We start from the raw sequence: 19,269 nt of genomic DNA, 5'->3' as shown, positions 1-19,269 counted from the left end.
CTTAGTTGTAATAAATAATAGGCTGAAATCGGCATAGTCAGCAATGTGAACATTAGGTAAATTTCAAGTGAGTTATTTTTTTAGTTGTGATTTAAACCTGTGCAGAACATAGAAATATAGGGGAAAAAGCCTAAGGACCCCAAACTGATTTTAATAGTTAAGGTGATAAAATAATGTATTTCCCCTTTTACTTTTGAACTTTATATGACATGATACTGATGGTATTCCTAAAGTCATAAAATTTTATTGTAGTAAATTGGTTTTCTGGTCTTTTTTCCTGTGATTTGATAAGTTTTTTTTTTTTCCTAATCTGCCATTATTGCAAACTTAAACTGGCAGTTGTACATACTGTAATTTATATAGCTCTGTCATGGTGACAATCTATTTGTTTATGGTTTACTACATACATTTCACTACCAAGAATATAAATGTGTTACTCAGCTTATACTGTAGCTCAGATATTTATTTAAGCTTTGGCCTATATTGTAAAGTCAAGAATGCAAAAAAATGATATACCTAGTACCTTTACTGAAAAAATTGGTGTGTGGGGTTGGAAACAGTATATGTATGCTTGTGTGTTGTACACATGTCATGTAGGTAGGGAGTATGCACACGGTATGGATGCCAGAAAGTGGGGAAACAGTGTATGTGTGTGTGTGTTGTGCACATGTCATGTAGGTAAGGGGTAGGCACACGCTACGGAGGCCAGAAAGTGGGGAAACAGTGTATGTATGTGTGTGTGTGTTGTGCACATGCCATGTAGTTAGGGGGTATGCACCTGCTGCAGAGGCCAGAAAGTGGGGAAACAGTGTATGTATGTGTGTGTGTGTTGTACACATGCCATGTAGTTAGGGGGTATGCACCTGCTGCAGAGGCCGGAAAGTAGACATCCAGTCTCTTCCTCTGTCACTCCTTCCACATTGTCTCCTTGAGACAGGGTTTCTCCCTGAACCCAGGGTTTATTGCTTAGCTACACTGGCTGGCTAGCAAACTGGAAATCCATGTCTGTTGTCTGTCCAGAGTTTGCTAGCCTTTCCCATGCTAGGCTACAGGGAGTGGCCACCATGTTAGGCTTTTCTGCGTGAGTGTCCGGGGTCTACACTCAGCTCACCATACTTTTACCACAGCAGCTTTAATGCCTACCATCTCCCCAGCTTGCAGCTTCATTTTTTAAAACATGTTGAGAAAGAGAAATATATATTGATTGGACTAGAAATAGAAAGCTCAAGAAACTTCTGGAATTGTTAAGTGTTGAATGAAAGTGGGTTGGGGATTGCATGGTGCCAGAGCAGTGGCAGCTGAAGAGATGGATGGGAAAAAGATTCACCTTTCAAAGGTGAATGAACTGAATTTCCTTGGATGGATAGTGTTATGAGCCTGGTATGGGAATGGTGGAGAGTGACTTTGGGTACATGTGTTTAAAACATTGGCTTGAGATGACAGCACTTACCTGGAAAAAGTAGTCCTTGGCAGTTGAGTTTGGACTAAAAATGATGGGAAATGAAGCCACAATTTGTAATTTACATTGAAGCCTTGTGTGCTTCAATCATCATATTGTGTGAGAAATTACGAGTCTGCAGAGGAGAAAGTTGCATTTTTAGTGCTGGCCACCATGGACGGATTGAAAAGAGGACTAGTATTCGGAAAGGAGGGCACAGACAACGGTCTTATTAACTATTTCTAATAGGATACATATTGTCCATTCAGTGGGAATTGTCATCAGACTAAGTAAATGTGTCGTCGGTTATTTCAAAGTCATGGTCTTCTTTTGTAGTTTAAGAAATTTTGAATCTTCACATAAATGATACTTTTAAATCTTTACTAGCATTTTTGCATATTGAGTAATCTGCTAGCATGTCAGTTTTGTTGTTCATCACTGTGAGCTCACTCTGTCGATTAGGCTGGCTTCAACCTCTGGTTGATCCGCCTGCCTCTGGCTCCCAGGTGCTGGAATTAAGGGTGTGTGCCACCACTGCCAGCTTGAACCTTGCTTGAGTTTTAAGAATCCTCTGAAGTTGGCATTTGAACTTCACAAGTGGCTTCTTCACAGTACAACATGAGTGACCCAGTGCTCGATGGGTCCTAGTCCTCGGGCCAGGGGGTGAACTTGCCATCCACTTGAAGGCATTGCTTCAACTGAAAAGGTCTATATTCTGAAATATGAGCTGAACTGACATAATGGAGTAGCATACCTTCTACCAATAGCACCATAGTTGAGATTAGGCCTGTTACATTTCTGGAGAAGTGGGTATATGGTTTACTCAAGAATGTTTTTGTTAAGAGTAATAAATTGCCAGGCACACTGAAAACTTGTTTTAACAGTAATCACACTAACTTAAGTTCATTCAATTAGAAAAGACGTTTTCATAACTAATTTGTAACTTACTGCAAGAGGAGTTATGTAACTACTTCACAAATCATTCTGAACAGTGTCTCCATAGAACTTAAACAGAAGCTAAGAGGCATGCATGGATACAGTCTAGGAAATAACAAGCTTGCTCTTGAGATTAGCTTTAGCCTGGCAAGTTGCCAGACACTTACATCATCCTGTAATTACTATCTGCTGCAGTGCCCTGATGGAACACTAAGATACTGTGCTTTTAACCTGCTTCACTCCTGTAACTTGATTCTCATGGGCTACTGTGGCCTCGTATAAAATGCAACATGGATTTCACATAGGAAAGCAACATTCATGCTTCTTGATGATGTATGACACTAAATTACATATTTGCACCATCTGATGATAATATTGAAATATTAGTTCTTTTTTTTTAAGACTTTAGTGCAATTCTGTGAAATAGTCTTTCAAATACTGGAGACTCAGAGCACACCTTCTTACATTATATATTAAGAGAAACCTCAATAACCTTATTGCTCTACAGTATAAAGTTCTTCTAATTTTGAATATGTTATTTGCAAAATATTTTTTATCCTCCAGATAACAAAATCTGGATTAGCTTACAAATGAGTTTTGCTCTGCAAGAGGGAGAGGGGGTGACCTAGAGAAGAGGTGCCCCCCCTTCAACTGCAGGGCTTTCTGGACCTTATGAGGATGCAGGAAATTGCCCTGCAGAGTGTGGAAAGCAGATTGAGCCCAGATTGAATAAATTCCCTTCAAGACAATTAAAGCAGAATTCAGGAAATAGCTTCACAAAATTTACTAAAGTAACAGCCCCCACAGCAAAGTAAAACGAGACACAAATAAAACTGGTGTGTCACATGGTAAATGTTTTCGAGAATGCAAGAATTGGGTGAAAGAAAGAGCAGAAAAAAGCCTAGTCGTCAATCTAGAGCACTGTCCCAGAGGCATCGGGCAGTTCCTAGATGCTGTCCTTTCCTTGCTTGTCTTTGCCGTTGGTATTTAAATACCAGGCTTAGGAATAGAGTGGCTAGGACTCTGCAGAGTTGATTATGTTACATTGATAAATGTTAATTTTCAAGTTTCTCATACAGATAATCCATTTTTATAATGGTATTTTTTAAACTTTTAAGTAATATTTATAAGTAGATAATTATATTAAGGACTCTACTTTTATTACAGCTTTTTCTTTACAAATTTTTAATGTCTCCCTAATCATAGTATTTGATTATTTTTTATTTTTATTATTTTATGTCTGTGGATGTTTTACCCGCATATATGTCTATGCACCACATATATACCTGTTATCCTCAGGCCAAAGGAGGGCATTGGATCCCCTACAACTGTATAGTGAAGGGTGGTTGTGAGCTGCCATGTGTGTGCTGGGATTGAACCTGGGCCCTCTGAAAGAGCAGCCCAGTGCTCTTAACCACCGAGCGCTCTCTCCAGCCCCCTAATCATAGTCTTTTAAATTTTAGAATCCAGTACTGGTAAACTGGCTCAACAGCTTGCTCCCAAATCTGGTAGACTGAGTTCAACCCCAAATTCCACATGATAGAAGAAAAGGACCAACTCCCACAAGCTGTCCTCTGATTTCCAGGCACACCCTTTCTCCACAAATAAGCATAATTTAAAAAAATCGTAGGGTTCATATATCAGGTTATCATTTGAATGTACATAATGTACCTGAAATTGCTTTGTAAACCCCCAAATAGTATGCCAGTTTTCAGTGATTTTTAAGGAAACATACTTCTTTTTATTCAAGAAATTCTGTAGAATTAAAATGTGTGTGATGTATGCATGTGTGTATACTAGTGTGCTCAACCATGCTGGCATATTGACAGAGTTTGATGTTGTGATATCTTCTTGAATCTCTCCATCTTATCTGTGGACACAGGGTCTCACCAACATGGTGCTTGCAGTTCCAGCTAGATAGGCGTAACTAGCAAGCACCTCTGGGTCTGATTGTCTTCACACCACCACCACTGCTGGGGTTGCAGGCATGTGACCTCATAGCTGGCTTTCTTAAATTTCTTTTAAGGTGTGTGTGTGTGTGTGTGTGTGTGTGCGCGCACGCCTGCCCTTGGATACCAGAAAACCTATAGCTGTAGGTGATTGTGGTGGTTAGGAATTGAACTCATATCCTCTGTAAAAGTAGCAAATGCTCTTAACCAGTGAGCTCTCCCCAGTTCTAACTAGCTTGGCTTTCTTACATGAATGCTTGTCTATCCTGCTTGCACAGAATGCACTGTATCCAGTGAGCCGTTTACCCAGCCTGTTGCTGATGGTTTCTTTTGCTTTGTAAGGTTTTGAATTTCAAGTAATACCATTTGCCAGTTCTGTGGGCTATTTGCTGCGATACTGGGGTTCTGTTCAGAAATTTCTTGCTTATACCTCTATTTTAAAGTCTTTCCCCATAGCAATTTCGGTATTCCAGTTTTTTAATTAAGGTCTTCAATCTGCTTTGAATTGGCTTTTATGCAGTGTTATAGTTAGGGTTCTAATTTCAGTTCTTTGTGGATATATATCCAGTTTGGCAGCACCATTTATTGACTAGGATATGAGAGTATTGAGAGTCCATGTACTTTGTCAGCAGCTAGGCGTCTGTGGCTGTGTGGACTTATGTCCAGGTCCTGTATTATACCCCATTGATCTCCACGTCATTTTTTGCCAGGTCTGTGCTGTATTTGTCACTGTGGCTCTGTGGTGTAGATGATGAGATCACACATTTGGCTGTGTGCTTTCTGTCTAAGAGTGCATTGGCCAATCTGTGCTCTTCCGTGTTTCTTCATGAATTTCGGGATTGTTTTTCTAGTTCTGTGAATAATGTTTTGGATTTTTGCTAAGAATTGCAGTGCCTGTGAAGATTAATTTTGGTAGTACAGCCATTTCACAATGTTAATTCTGCCACTTCAGGAACATGGAAGTTCTTCATCTAATGTCTTCAGTTTTTCTCTTTCAGTTTCTTAAGATTTCCCTTTTAGAAGTCTTTGACTTCTTTGGTTGGATTTATTTATAGAGTTTTAAAAATCTAAAACAAGATATCTTTCCTTATTTTTTAGTAAGTTTGATATTGGTCTCTGTGAGTGTTTGTGTGTATGTAAATGTGTGAATGTGTATAAAGTACTGGCTTTATATATTGATTTTGTATCATAACTTTACTGAAAGTGTTGTTTGGACCTAAAGTTTTCTGATGAAGTCTATGGGGTCTATTGAGTATAGAATTACATCATCTGCCACAAGGGATGGCTTTTCCTTTTTGAATTTGATCATTTTGATCTTTCTCTTGTCTTATTACTCAAGCTAAGACTTTGAGCACTATAGTGAATAACGGTGAGAGTTGACATTCTGTTTCATTCAGGACTTTAGAGGAAATGCTCTAAGTTTTCTCCATTTAGCATAGTGTTGGCTGTAAGTCTGTCTTACATATTCTTTATTATGTTGAAGTATGTTCTGTCTGTTTCTACTTTCTTCAGAACTTTTATCATGAAGATGTATTGAACTTTGTCAAATAATTTTCGGTTGAGATAGTCATGTGGTTTTTATGTCTTGAAGTCTGTTGATATAGATTATAACAATTATTGATTTGCTTATGTTGAATCATCCTTGTGTCCTTGGGATGATACCAACTTGGATATTATATAATATCTTAATATGATCTTGAATTCAATTTACAAGTATTTGCTGAGAATTTTTATGTCTGTATTGATTCTTTTGTTTATAGGGATTGGCCTCTAGTTTTCTTTTTTGGTTGTGTCTTTATCTGCTTTTGCTATCAGGATAATACTGGCTTCATGGAATGAGTTTGATGGTGTTTTCTCCCTTTGAAAAGTGTTGTACTTAGATTTTCTTTAGAAGTTTGAAAGAATCCATGTAGTCCTGGGTTGGTTCCTTGTCTTCCTAGAGCTTTGAGGTGCACTAGGTTGTTTACTTGAGCTCCTTCTGGTTTCTTCCCTCCCTCCCTCCCTCCCTCCCTCCCTCCCTCCTTCCCTCCCTCCCTTTTTCTTTCTTTCTTTCTTTCTTTCTTTCTTTCTTTCTTTCTTTCTTTCTTTCTTTCTTTCTCTCTCTCTCTCTCTCTCTCTCTCTCTCTCTCTCTCTCTCTTTCTTTCTTTTTTTTTTTTTTTTCTGAGACAGGGTTTCTCTGTGTAGTTTTGGTGCCTGTCCTGGAACTTGCTCTGCAGACCAGGCTGGCCTCAAACTCACAGAGGTCCGCCTGCCTCTGCCTCCTGGAATTAAATGCATGTGCCACCATTGCCCAGCTCCTTCCTGATTTTTTTCCCCCCGGAGCTGAGGACCGAACCCAGGGCCTTGGGCTTGCTAGACAAGCGCTCTACCACTGAGCTAAATCCCCAACCCCTCCTTCCTGATTTTTTAAACATGATTTTTGTTCCATTAAAAAGGTATAGCTCAGTCTCCAAGTATTTATGTATTTTCTTAATCTTAGCTTAATCTTGTTATTGATTTCTTGTTTTAATTCACTAAGATCTGATTAGATGCAGGGAATCATTCCAGGATTTTGTGTTCATTAAAGCTTCCTTTGTTGTCTGTAATGTGATCAATTTTAGGAATGGCTCCATATGCTGCTGGGAAACATGTGTATTCTCTCTGTGTTAGCTAGCATGCTCTGTAGATACCTATTAAGTCCAGTCCGTTTGTTTTATAGTTTAGGTGTGAAGAGTTTTTGATGATTGTCCTTTTAGGAGCCCTGCTTATGTGTGAGAGTGGGTAATAAAGTCTCCTGCTGCACTGTGTCAGGACCTTATGTGGTCTTTGTGCTCTTTAATGTTTGTTTTAGGAAGTGGTCAGTGACAACTAACCAGAACAACTGTCAACAAAATCAATGGCAATAGCAAACCTTTGAATGCAGATTACTAATTCATCGTTTAAAGATAAGGACTAACCGATGTGCTTTAAATGAGGTTGCCTCTAAGAAACTCATCTCTCATGTAACTAGAAAAGATCCCAAACCTTAGAGGCATCAGGATTTGTTGTGTAAACATTTACAATAATTTTATCCTCTTGAAGAATTGCTCCTTTTGTTGATATGTAGGGGCTCTCTTATCTCCCTAAGTAGGTTTGGTTCTAAGTCTTCGTTATCAGATGTGAGGATCATAGGTCAGCTTGTGGACAGCTTTCTGTTGCTTGGTAGGTTGATTTCAGCCATGGACAAACTCTCAGATTTTGGATCTCTTCTAGTTACATGAGTTTCTTGGAGGCAACAAGTAGACCTCATTTTTAAGCACAGTTGGCTAGTCTGTATGTTTAAATGGTGAATTAGTCATTTGTGTTCAGGGTATTGGGAAGGGTTTGCTGTTGCCATCAATTTGGTTGGCAGTTGTTCTGGTTGGCTTTTCCTTGGTAGTTTGTTTGTTGTTCTCACAGTAGTATTGGGTGTTTGCTGGTTTAGGACTTCATTAATTGTCTTTGTTAATCCTTTGTGTGCGTTCATGAAATATATATACTCTTTCTTCTCTTGGGGGTCTAACTCCTTTGTGTTTAGTATTCCCTTAATCATTTCCTGCATAGCTGGCTTAACAGTCACAGATTGCTTTAACTAGTGCTTGTTTTCAAATATTCTTTATTCTCCATCAATTTTATCAGATTATTTTGCTGGATATGACAATAATGGTTTAATTACAGTTTTTTACTTTCAGATCTTGAAATCCACTATTCTTTGCTTTCCTGAATTCTAGGCTTGCTGACCTACCATTATTCTCATATTTCCCCTCTAAACTTTTTGGGTTTTTTATTTTGTTTTGTTTCGTTGCTGTGTGTGTGTGCGTGTGCATGCGTGCGTGCGTGCGTGCGTGCGTGTATGTGTGTGTGTATACGTACATGTGTACGTGTGTACCATGGCATATGCTTCGAGATCAGAGAACAACTTTTAGGAGCCAGTTTTTTTCTTTTTCTTGCTACTTTATAGGATTCAGGGATTAAAGACAAGTTGTCCTGCCTGCTCTCAATCACATTTACCTACTGAACCATCTCATTGACTCTGCCTTGTAGCTTTTAGTATTGTTTCTCTGCTTTGCAGTTTTTATTATTACATTTATTTATTGTATTGTGTATGTGTGGGGGTATATGCATAAGCCTCTGCAGTGTGTGTAGAGGTTGAAAAACAACCTCAGTTTTCTTTCACCATGTGGGTTCCAGGGATTGAACTCATTCAGCTCTCAGAATTGGTGGCAAGTTCCTGTACCCACCTGTCCATCTTGGCAGCCCTTCTTTGTAGTTTGACATCTGGCTCAGATATGTCATGAGTTCATTGGTCATGTCTGTTTGAAGTTCTAAGTGCTTCTTTTGTTGGATGTCTGTTTCTTTATCTTAGTTTGGGAAATTTTCAGATATAATTTCAGTGAATAGGTTTTCTAAGCCATTAACTTTATCTTAACTCCTTTCTCTTTATTATGGATTGTTAGGTTTGGTTTCTTGGGAATTTTATTTTGTTTCTTTGTATTTATCTGTATGTATTACTGTCTTAACCTTGTCTTCCATCCCTGAAATCACTCCCCTGCTTCATCTTGTTTGGATGCTTTCTGCCTTTCATTTGATTTATTGGTTCTTTAGTTTCCAGAATTTCTAGTTGGTTCTTTTTCAGCTTCTTAATTTCCTTATTGAATTTTTCCTTTACATCTTAGAGAATTTTCCTCCAAGTAACTGATTTCTTCAGTCCACACTGGTTAACTTTCTTGTATGAGTCTTCAATGGAGTTTGTAACTTTCTTTTCTTTTCTTGAATTCCTTACTGTTTATTGGATTCTACAGTCATTGGCACATTTTGTCAGTAGGATTCCCATCTTCTTCAAGTTCAGCTGTCTCCTCATCTTTTCTCCAGCACTGAGAAGCGGTTGTGGTTTGAGGCACTGTGGTGTAATGTTACTGCCTGTTTCTCTGGGCTGTGTGTTAAGCATCTGGTGGAATTTGTGTTCTGCTTCGTGGCATATCTTCCCTTTGCCTCACTGATTCTGTTTGAGTCCTCTTGTTCTGTGTCTTCGCCTGGGGCCTGTCAGGAAAGCAACTGGGCTAGCCACTGTGATGGTTTGACTCCGTGTCAGTTGCAGAAGACATTGTCCCTTCACCTGTGTCCCTGCTGGAAGATGGGAATGGGTGCTAATTGGAGAGAATGTAGTTTATTTGTTGGGATTTTTGATTGTTTTAGAGTCAAAGGTATCAGTATTCAGTAGAGGGAAAATCTGGGGTTAGCAGTATTAAAAGCAGTAAAGTACTGTTTATAGGTTCAGAGGAAAGGACAGACTAAGAGCCTTTCCAAGGATAAACAAATTGCAGCATCAAACACAAAGTACAAAAGTTTACACCCCTGTAGTTGGAGAGCTTCTGTCCAGGTTCCACCAAGCCCCTGCGGTCCCACAACCCACGCATAAAATAATCATACAGACACTTATATTATTTAAACTGCTTGGCCATTAGCTCAGGCCTACCATTGTCTAGCTCTTACTCTTATATTTAGCCCATTTCTGTTAGTCTACTTTGCCACAGGGCTTGTGGCTTACCGGTGTCTTTACATGTTGCTTCTCATGGCAGCGGCTGGTAGTGTCTCCCCTCCCCAGCCTTCTACCTCCCACAATTCTCTTCTCTGCTTGTCCCGCCTATATTTCCTGCCCGGCTACTGGCCAATCAGCATTTTATTTATACAGAGTGATATCCACAGCAGCCCCCAAATAGAAGCATTATGTTTTAAAGTAGTTTTTACTCTTATATTTATGTATTTATTAGTAGGGACATGCAGATTATGAGGTGCACATGTGGAGGTCAGAGGGCAATTATGGGAATCGGTTCTCTCTACCTTGTGTTTCCTGCAGATCAGACATTATGTTTGGTAGCAAGTGTCTTTACCCACTGAGTGCCATCTTGCTGCCCCCCCTTTAACATTTTAAAATACAAATACAAAAACAAAAGTAGAAAAGATTTAAAATATATAAATACAAATGAGTATTTATCAACATAGTAGTATAACAATGGCATTGATTTTATTATAAATGGTAAACTTTATATGTCATAAAATTCTTACATTTTGTTTATAAAATTAATCATTTTTAAAAACATTTATAAATGGGCAGTTAGCATTATTTTAGATTTATTAATTAAAATATTTTAGTGATGCTTTACATGTTAATAAGCACTTTTTTTCCCCTTTCCCAGGGAATGGATTTGTAAACTCAAGGGCCTCTCCAAATTTGATTGGAAATACTGGTGCAAATAGTTTAGGCAAAATCATGCCTACAAAGTCTCCCCCTCCACCTGGTGGTGGCAGTCTTGGAATGAATAGTCGGAAGCCAGATCTACGGGTTGTCATTCCCCCTTCAAGCAAGGGCCTGATGCCCCCACTTGTAAGTTGACCCTCGCTTCAGCTCTCTTCTTTAACACACTTTATAACATCTCTATCTTCCTTGGAGGTTTGCCAAGCCTCTGTAGTGTCCATTTGTTTTTCTTAATGAATTTTCTATTCAAAATTAAGATTTTTTAAGAGAGAAATTTAAGTGTTTAAAAACCAAATTATGAAAATAATAAGTAAACTGCTTAATGGTTATTTAAAATAAAAGCTGAATATGGAGTGGTTATTATGCTCAATTTTAATTTTGCCAGGTTCAAAACTTTGTTTAGAGATCTGATTCCAGTTTATGAATTAAACATGTCATTTCTGTTCTCTTTCGGCATACTTTTAGTTTATATTCATGCTTTTCTGTTTGGAATAAGGAAATTATTTGTTAGGAAATTCTGTATATGAAAGAGAACTATTGTAGAATATGTAGGCAAGAATGCCTGCGAGTTGGTAACCCTTCTCTTGAACCAGAGTACACTGCTGCTACTGCACCCGTTGACATGTCTTTACAGTTCTAGAGTCATGTGCTTTTGAATTGTCTTTTCATGTGAGGGCCAGAATGTAGAATCGTTTAGAATATATGTGCAAGTTTTAAAGGCATCTTTAGTTCAATAGCAGTTTGACTGTAGCATACTGAATGACATGCCAGGGGTCTATTCTGCTATGCAGTTTCTGCACTTGCCCTTTGAGGTTTTGTGCCATGAAAGTGATGCTGCCAGGCTCAGATAGTAATTCTACATTTGGGTAATTTGTCGTAGATTCCAAAGCATTAGTAACTCGTTGGGGCTATTTTCTCATTTGACTCTCAATCAGGTTATGAGCATGGCTAGGTAGAGATGAGAAAATGAAGCTGAAACTCAGCACCTGTTCAGAGTAGCAGTACACATACTCAGGATCTAAGTAGTAATTTGTTAAATCTCAAACTCTGCTTTAAAAAAAGAAAGCCCAGGAAATTTAAAATGAATTGCTTGAATAGCTTTCAACTTTATACTGGTAAAAAAAGCTCCCTCATAGGCTTCCCTTGAGCCCATTTTGGTGCTGCTCCTTCACAGTGGTCAGATGGCCCGGAGACTAGAGAAGGATGGTTACTGTGGGGGAAGACATTGGGGCTGGAGGGACTGGTGAATTGCTGGAGGTCAAGCATGCACTGGCAGAACCTCAGAAAATTCCTGCAGGTGTAGGGTGAGTCTGTCTTCACTACAGGCTTTTCACTGCGAACCCTACTGAGTGCACCATATAAAGCAAAATATGACATAGAAAGACTTCCTGAGAACCAACTGGCCACTGCAGTGAGGACAGGCTTTGTTTGGTTCTTTTTCTTTCCCATGAAATAAATACTGATGAAGTCTTACTGTATCTGGAAATGGAGAAAGGATTTCTACCCGTGGTTGAGAAGCAAGAAGACATGTCGGTACCGTGAGAGTGACAAGGTGACTGAGAAGGCAGTCTGTAGCACATCACAGAAGGGATGATAGAATGGGATAGTCACTGGGGAAACTGGCCTACCCATCTCCCACCTTTAGCGGGCTTTGGATGAAAACGTTTTTAGTAAATATACTGAAGGTGGTAACCACAGCAACAATAACTTTCGAACCTAGTCTAGTTCCTGAGAAAAGTAATGAAAACTTTGCCATGTCAGGCTCCACAGGTAAGGAGTAGGAGATAGGAGAAGAGGCAAAATCAAACAGTATCTGAGAGCTGCAGGACTTTAGCATGTAGTGCAATGTGTCCGAAATTGTAGTTCCAAACAAGAACAGTAGAGCAGTGGTCCAAAGGACATAACAAACATTCAGTAGGATAAACACTTGCAAGCAAGTGTACACACCCGTGCATGCACACACACACATTCAAACTACTAAAAGGGCAAAGAGGAATTCTTAAAGACAGCCAGTGAATAGAAACACATGGCTTATAGACTAAAGCTAGGAAATTACTACCATACTTCTCTTCAAGCTGGAAACAGTGAAGCGACAATACACACACACATACACAAACTCGAATCTCTACACCCAGCAAAAATGTTTTTAAAAAATAAATGCCTTTTCAAACAGAAAACAGGAATTTATTGCCAGCAGAACTGTTCTACAAGAAATATTGCAGTCTTCTTGAGGAAGTAATAACAGTGTCAGCAAGATAATGACTATATGCAGAGAAACAAAGAACAGAAGGAATAAATGAATGGGATAACAGTTCATCAACCTTTTACTTTAGAACAGCTTTTGATTCATTGGAAAGATTGCTAAAATCATAAAGTTCCCTTATAGTTTACACACAATTTAACAGTTTATACTACTGTGGTGCAGTTATTAACATTAATGACCAGTGTTATAAATTATTACTTACTGAAGTTCACATTCACACACATTTCCTTAATTTTAAACTTCATCTCTCTGTGCCGGGAGCCAGACTAGACCACATAGCACATTCCCTATTAATCATGCTGTCTTCGACTCTCGTGGGCTGTAAGGACTTCCAAGGCTTTGCTTCAATGACTGGGCATTTTTGAGGAATGCTGCTTATGTGTCTGTAGAATGTCCTTCAGCTGAAATTTGCTGGATGGTTTTTCAGATGAGCCTGGAGTTAGTGGGTTAGGAAGGTAGGCCATATAATTAAGGTGTTGGTTTTTTATATTAAGGTACAAGAAATGTTTATGGAACAGTTCACCAAAATAGACCATTCTATTTCATAAAATAAAACTTAGAAAATTTGCAAGAACTGATTCTCTGATTAGAAAGATATCAGGGAAAAAAATCTTAGCTTAGAAATTTAACAGTAAATTTACTTTTAAAAATAATATTTTCTCTTTGAGAATTACATACAGTATATTTTGATCATATTCACGCCCTCCTACCCACCCAGATTTGTGTCCTCTTTTTTTGAAAAACAAAACTTACAGAGTCCACTTTGTAATGCCAGTATGGGAACTGGCCTGGAGTGTGGTTGACCTACGGGGGCCATATCCTTAAAGGACACTGACTCTCCTCTCTCGGCAGCTGTCAGTTGCCAATAGCTCCTCAGCTAGAGGTGGACGTTGTGTCCACTTGTCCATGCCAGGATTTTGTCTGACTTGAACTTACACTGGTCTTTACATGCCGTCCCAGTCACTGAGAGTTCCTGTACTTAACTGCCCTGTGTGTCCAGACAACAGCTTCCTTGTAGCCACCCACCACCTCCAGCCCCGAGACCTTTCTGCACTCTGCTCCTGTTATCCCTAGCCTCTCATTTGAAAGTGATCTGTGGGCCTCAGAAAGAAATGCCAAGAGAAACTTAGCAATATACAGAGCCAGTAGTCAGTGGTCAAGAGTGCTTCCTGCTCTTGTGGAGAACCATATTTCATTATCAGGACCTGTATCAGGTAGGTAACTCCAGCTTCAGGGGATCTCTTCTGGCCTGTATGGGCACCCACATTTATGTCCATAGACACACACACACATATACAAAATTTAAAGTCAATCACTTTTAAAATACATATAACTAACTGAAAATGAAAATACAGAATACCAAAATGTTGAGGACCATTCAGAGTACTGCTGCAGGAACTATATACCATTAAATGATTATACTAGAAAAAGAAAAGAAAGGTCAGGGATTGCAAGACGACTTAGCAGGTGTCTTTGTTAGAGTTTCTATTGCTGTGATAAAACACCATGACCAAAAAGCCAATTGGGGAGGAAAGGATTTATTTGGCTTACATTTCCATATCACTGTCCATCATCAAAGGAGCTCAGGACAGGACCTCAAACAAGGGAGGAACATGGATAGAAGCAGCAGCTGATGCAGAGGCCATGGAGGGATGCTGCTTATTACTAGCTTGCTCTGCATGGCTTTCTCAGCCTGCTTTCTTAGAGAGCCAAGGACCACCTGCCCAGGGATGGCACTGCCCACAATGGGCTGGACTCTCTCCATCAGTCACTAACTAAGAAAATACCCTACAGGCTTGCCTAAAGCCCAAAGTTATGGAGGTGTTTTCTTATTGAGGCTCCCTCCTCTCAAATGATTTTAGCTTGTGTCAAGTTGACATAAAACTAGCCAGCACAGCAGGTCAAAAGTTACCTGCTGACCAAGTGGACAGACTCATTTCAGTGCTAAGAACTCACATGGTAGAGAGAACTGAGTCCTGCGCACACAGAGAATAAATAGTTTTGATAAGAATGAAAAGAAGGCCCTAAATCAGTAACTATAGGTTTTAGTTTGAGAAAGGAGCAAGTTTAACCCAGAGCAGCAAAGAAAAGAAGATAAAAAGCAGAACTTCAGGAACTTTGAAATGGTAAAAGAGTAGAGGAAAGCAGTGAAACAAAAAACATCCTATTCTTCAGATTAATTGATCATTCTCTAGCCATGCTGACCAAAGACAGAAGACCCAGGTTAAAAATACCAAGAATGGAAAGACATACAAAGTTTAAATGATACAGAAAGATAAGGGGATGGCACAGACAGACCTGTCCCATAGATTTGATGGCTTAGTAAAAAACAAATCCCTTGAAAGATACAGACTACCAGAAAATTACTCAGCTAAATAGAGAAATTGAATTCCTCATTGTAAAGTCTTCCAAAATAGAAATTCCAGACCTACATGGTGTCACTGGCAAATCTTACCAAACACTTAAGAATTAATAGCAACTCCCCAAATCTCTTTCGAGGGGGACGACGACGGGGATGATGACGACCAAAGCACTTCCTACTCATTTTATTAGGCCAGCATCATGCTTAATACAAAGGCAGATAAGGCATTGTAAGGAAAAATAACCATAAGTCAGGATGCTTCATGGACTCTCTACACACAAACCCCCAACAGTTTTTGGCAAATCAGAGCATTGCTGTATTAAAAAGATTAGTGACAATTGGGCAAATTTCATCTCAGGAATGCAAGGGAGATTTTGTATTTGAAAGTTAATCAACACAAATCACCTGTTAGCAGGACATGACATTTCATGATAGAAAACAAAACCTGTGAGTACATAGAAAAGATTCCTTAACCAAAGGTCATCTCAAAAACCCTAGCACATAGCACCTGTCTTTGGCCAAAGTAAGAAGCTATTCAATACTTATCTGTCTTCACTGTTCACATTCACTGGAAGTCCTCGCCAGTGTAGTGGAAAATGAAAAAATAAGGTGTATTCATATGGGGAAGGAAGGAAAGTATATTTTCTATTCCTAGAGGACACAGTTTTCCATACTGAAAAGCACGAAGAATCCACCCAAACAAACAGCACTGGTGCACAACACCGTAGGGCCTGTCAGTGAGTTTAGTAAGAGCAGAGAACAAAGCCAGTGTGGCAGGCAGTGTGTTGTATCGTCAACAATGAACAAGGAGAATTGGACTTTTAAAATCGCATAATATATACCAGAAAAAGAAAACAATAGCTAAGCACAAATACTACAAAATATGTTCATAGTTTGTATATTGAAAGCAACAAAAGTCTACTGCAAGAAAGTAGATGACCTAAATGAAGAGAAAGATGCATCATGTTGATGGATCAGAGTCATATCGTCAGTAAACCAATCTTCTCTCCCAGTCATAATTAATTGGTCATAAATTAAACAGAGGCCAAGCCAGAATTACAGGCTCCTTTGTAGAGATCAACAAACAGTTCTAAAATATATATGGAAAGGTGAAAGACCTCAAATAAAAAAGAAAGACACTACCTAGTTTTAAGACCTACTATAATGCTTCACCAGTTCCACATGTGTTGACAGAAGGATGGGCAGTAGATCATTAAACAAAATAGCCCAGAAAATAGAGCTTGCAGACGCACTTAGCTGGGCTTGGCAGAGGCATTGAGTCACTTCAGTGGAGAAAGGGTAGGTATCCTAGCTTGTGGTGTTGAAATAATTAAATGTCCATTTGCAAAAAAATAAAAATAAATAAGGAAACTTGATTCACATGTTTTATGTAAAAACTAATTCAAGATAGATCATAGACTCAGTTAATATGTGAAACTGCAAAACTTACAGGAGAAAACCATACAGTAGTAACATGTGATCCACAAAGGAAGAAATTAAATATTAGAATTCACAGGAATATAAAGTTGGTCTACAAAAGGCACTATCCAAAAAATAAAAGGACAACTGATAGATTAAGAGAAAATATTTGTAAATCACATATTCAGATAAAGGGCTTATGCCTAGGATATATTTTAAAGAACTCTTGGAACTCAGAAACAGAAAACATACAGTCCAGTTTTAAATGAGTACAAGATTATTTCTCAGAGCCTGCTTGAGAGTGTTGTCTGGTGTTCTTTGTATTGGAGTTAGGAGGAGTCAGGCTGTGGCCAGTCACACAGCTGTCTGTGTATACTCACGATTTAGCATCGTGTATTTCCTAGTTCTGTGCTTCCTTAGAGAAAGTTCATCTAGTGTATCCCAGTTGCCAAAACTAGAAACATTTAAATTACAGTAGTTTGAGGTTATAACACAAGGAATAAGAAATGCTGACTCCATCATTCACATACATATGGTTGAATAAATAAGAAGACATGACACATCCTCCTTAGATAGCAGCTCTAGTTAGTAAATTTGGAAGAATAAAAAGAATTTAAAAAACAGCTTTAGAATAGTGTAGTACAACAGCCATAATTGCTGTAGGCAGGCCAGAAAATAAATGCTGCAGGTAGTATGCAAAAATTTAAAGTGAAACACATTATTTATATAGTCTCAAATTGCCTTTCCCTAAATATGTGTTGTTTACAAGGGGGAAAATTGTGATTTTACAGTGGAGAACATCACCTTCATTTAGGCAGCCAGCTTAACATGGCTGGAAGTAAAATGAAAAGATGACATCTGCCTGCTGATAAGGCCAGGTATTCTTCAGAAGTTCACATCCTGGAGGAATCTTAGTGGAGAGTAAAGCTTTACAAATTCGGTTATTAGTCTCAACAGTTCCTTGGGGATGTTAACCTCAGCAAACTGAGTACACTGTATAAGGGAGCTCTCTGTGTGGAGTAGGAAGTTGAAACACAAATGTGCATGACGAAGAAGTATGCCTGAAAAGAGCAAGCATTTAGCATGGTTTCTTGCTCACTTTGCCAGTAGGCAGTACCTGCTAGGAGTTTTCAGAAATTAAAAGTCACTTAAGGCACAGAAACGAGTTAGAAAGATCCAATCCACATTTGAAAACTGCTTAATAAAATTGTATCTAGTCATAGGAAAAAAAAAAAAAAGGAAACAAAACCCTGAACCCCTGTGGAAAATTAAAAATTTGTCATACAAGCCATTTACACACTTATATCTGTAGATTAAAGTGTACACTATTTTACACGCACAAGAGTTGGACACTTTTGCTGTCTGTCTTCTAAGTTGGAGATAGTGGAATATGTCTAACTGAATAGCTGAACTGTGTTTACCCACGTGTATGCTAAGTGCTTGTTTTGTTGGGTAATAATCAACCCTCCCCTTCACCCATTCATTGCAGAGAAACCGGCTGTAAGATTATGACTTCTGTATCAGTGAGGCTTAGGACTCCTAACAAGTTGGAAGAAACTTGACTAACTCAAGTATATTAAAAAATAACAATGAGCAGCCTGTTTGTAGCATATTAATATTTCATAAATGTTTGAAAGAAAAGGAGAAAACATGTTTCATTCAGTTCTTACTATTTGTAGATTTTAATTCCTTTTTTCCCATCTTATTTTTTTTCATATTCAAGGTTTTACTCCCCTAAGATAGTTTGATTCATGTGAATACTATGATTTGCAAATGGTAAACATTATTATTCAAAACTGTAGCATTTATTAACAAACATGTGTTGTGTTTTATAATGCTGTGCTGGCCACCACGAAAATAAATCACACAACAGTTTCCCAGTTAGGGTAGTGATGCAGGGATAAAAATGTGTAAGTGCAGTGTTGCACTTGGAAGTGTCCCAGGAGCATTTGCTGTGTGCAGGAGAGGTCCATGTAAGAGGAGGTGGAGGGAGAGGTGGGGGTGGGGGTAGGATGAGACTTAAATCCTTGGCTAGAGAATTTAAAAGAATTTTCCATTATTTTGAAAAAATCAACTATAATATAGAGGCAAGTAATTTACATCATTTGTTATGTATATAACCTCTGTAAAGTTCCCAGCAGCCACTAGAATACAATGCCATGTTTTTCTAAAGAACTTGTTGCAAGTACCAACAGTCTTAGTTAACTCTCTTATCCCTCTTATGTGCTGAGTACAGTCGGAGGAAGAGGAATTGGAGTTGGTGAGTGGTTTCCTGCTTGAAAGGAGTTGAAAAATATAGAAAAAGTACTAATTATTTTAAATGTTTTAATCTAACCAGTGTTCCTTTGTTACACAGGTATTTTTCTATTTGTTTCCCACTATTCAAACATTTTGACTTAAGAAAGTCATCTACTGGTACCACTGGCCCCTAGTTTTTGTTTATTGTTGTATATATTGTTGAGTTTTATTTGGGGGTTAGGGGGAGACATATTGAAATAGCCTGTAAAAACAATAGCTGCCCATGAGCACAAGACACTCCAAGCTTTTTCTTATAAGAAAATACACAAAATACCTTATGTGGCTCTCTAGATTATTTAAGTATTTTTAGAAAATGACTTCACCCTCAGAGTCCCTCAGATTGTAACACT

General features: G+C 38.6%; 1 protein-coding gene across 9 annotated transcripts in view; it reads left to right on the top strand.

The window, feature by feature from the left end:
• Positions 1-19,269, top strand: part of Mef2a (myocyte enhancer factor 2A) — a 127,300-nt gene that overhangs the window by 96,289 nt on the left and 11,742 nt on the right. For 5 of the 9 annotated variants that reach the window (XM_036184970.1, XM_036184998.1, XM_036184980.1 and 2 more), the window contains 2 exons: positions 10,519-10,706; positions 18,858-18,881. In XM_036184970.1, coding sequence (XP_036040863.1) covers positions 10,519-10,706; positions 18,858-18,881 — 212 coding nt within the window. The remainder of the gene's footprint in view (positions 1-10,518; positions 10,707-18,857; positions 18,882-19,269) is intronic. The other 4 variants (XM_036185015.1, XM_036185027.1, XM_036185023.1 and 1 more) reach the window with 1 other exon arrangement.

The sequence above is a fragment of the Onychomys torridus genome, chromosome 1, assembly GCF_903995425.1.
Source record: "Onychomys torridus chromosome 1, mOncTor1.1, whole genome shotgun sequence".
Taxonomy (NCBI): domain Eukaryota; kingdom Metazoa; phylum Chordata; class Mammalia; order Rodentia; family Cricetidae; genus Onychomys; species Onychomys torridus.
This window is presented reverse-complemented; position numbering and strand designations above follow the sequence as displayed.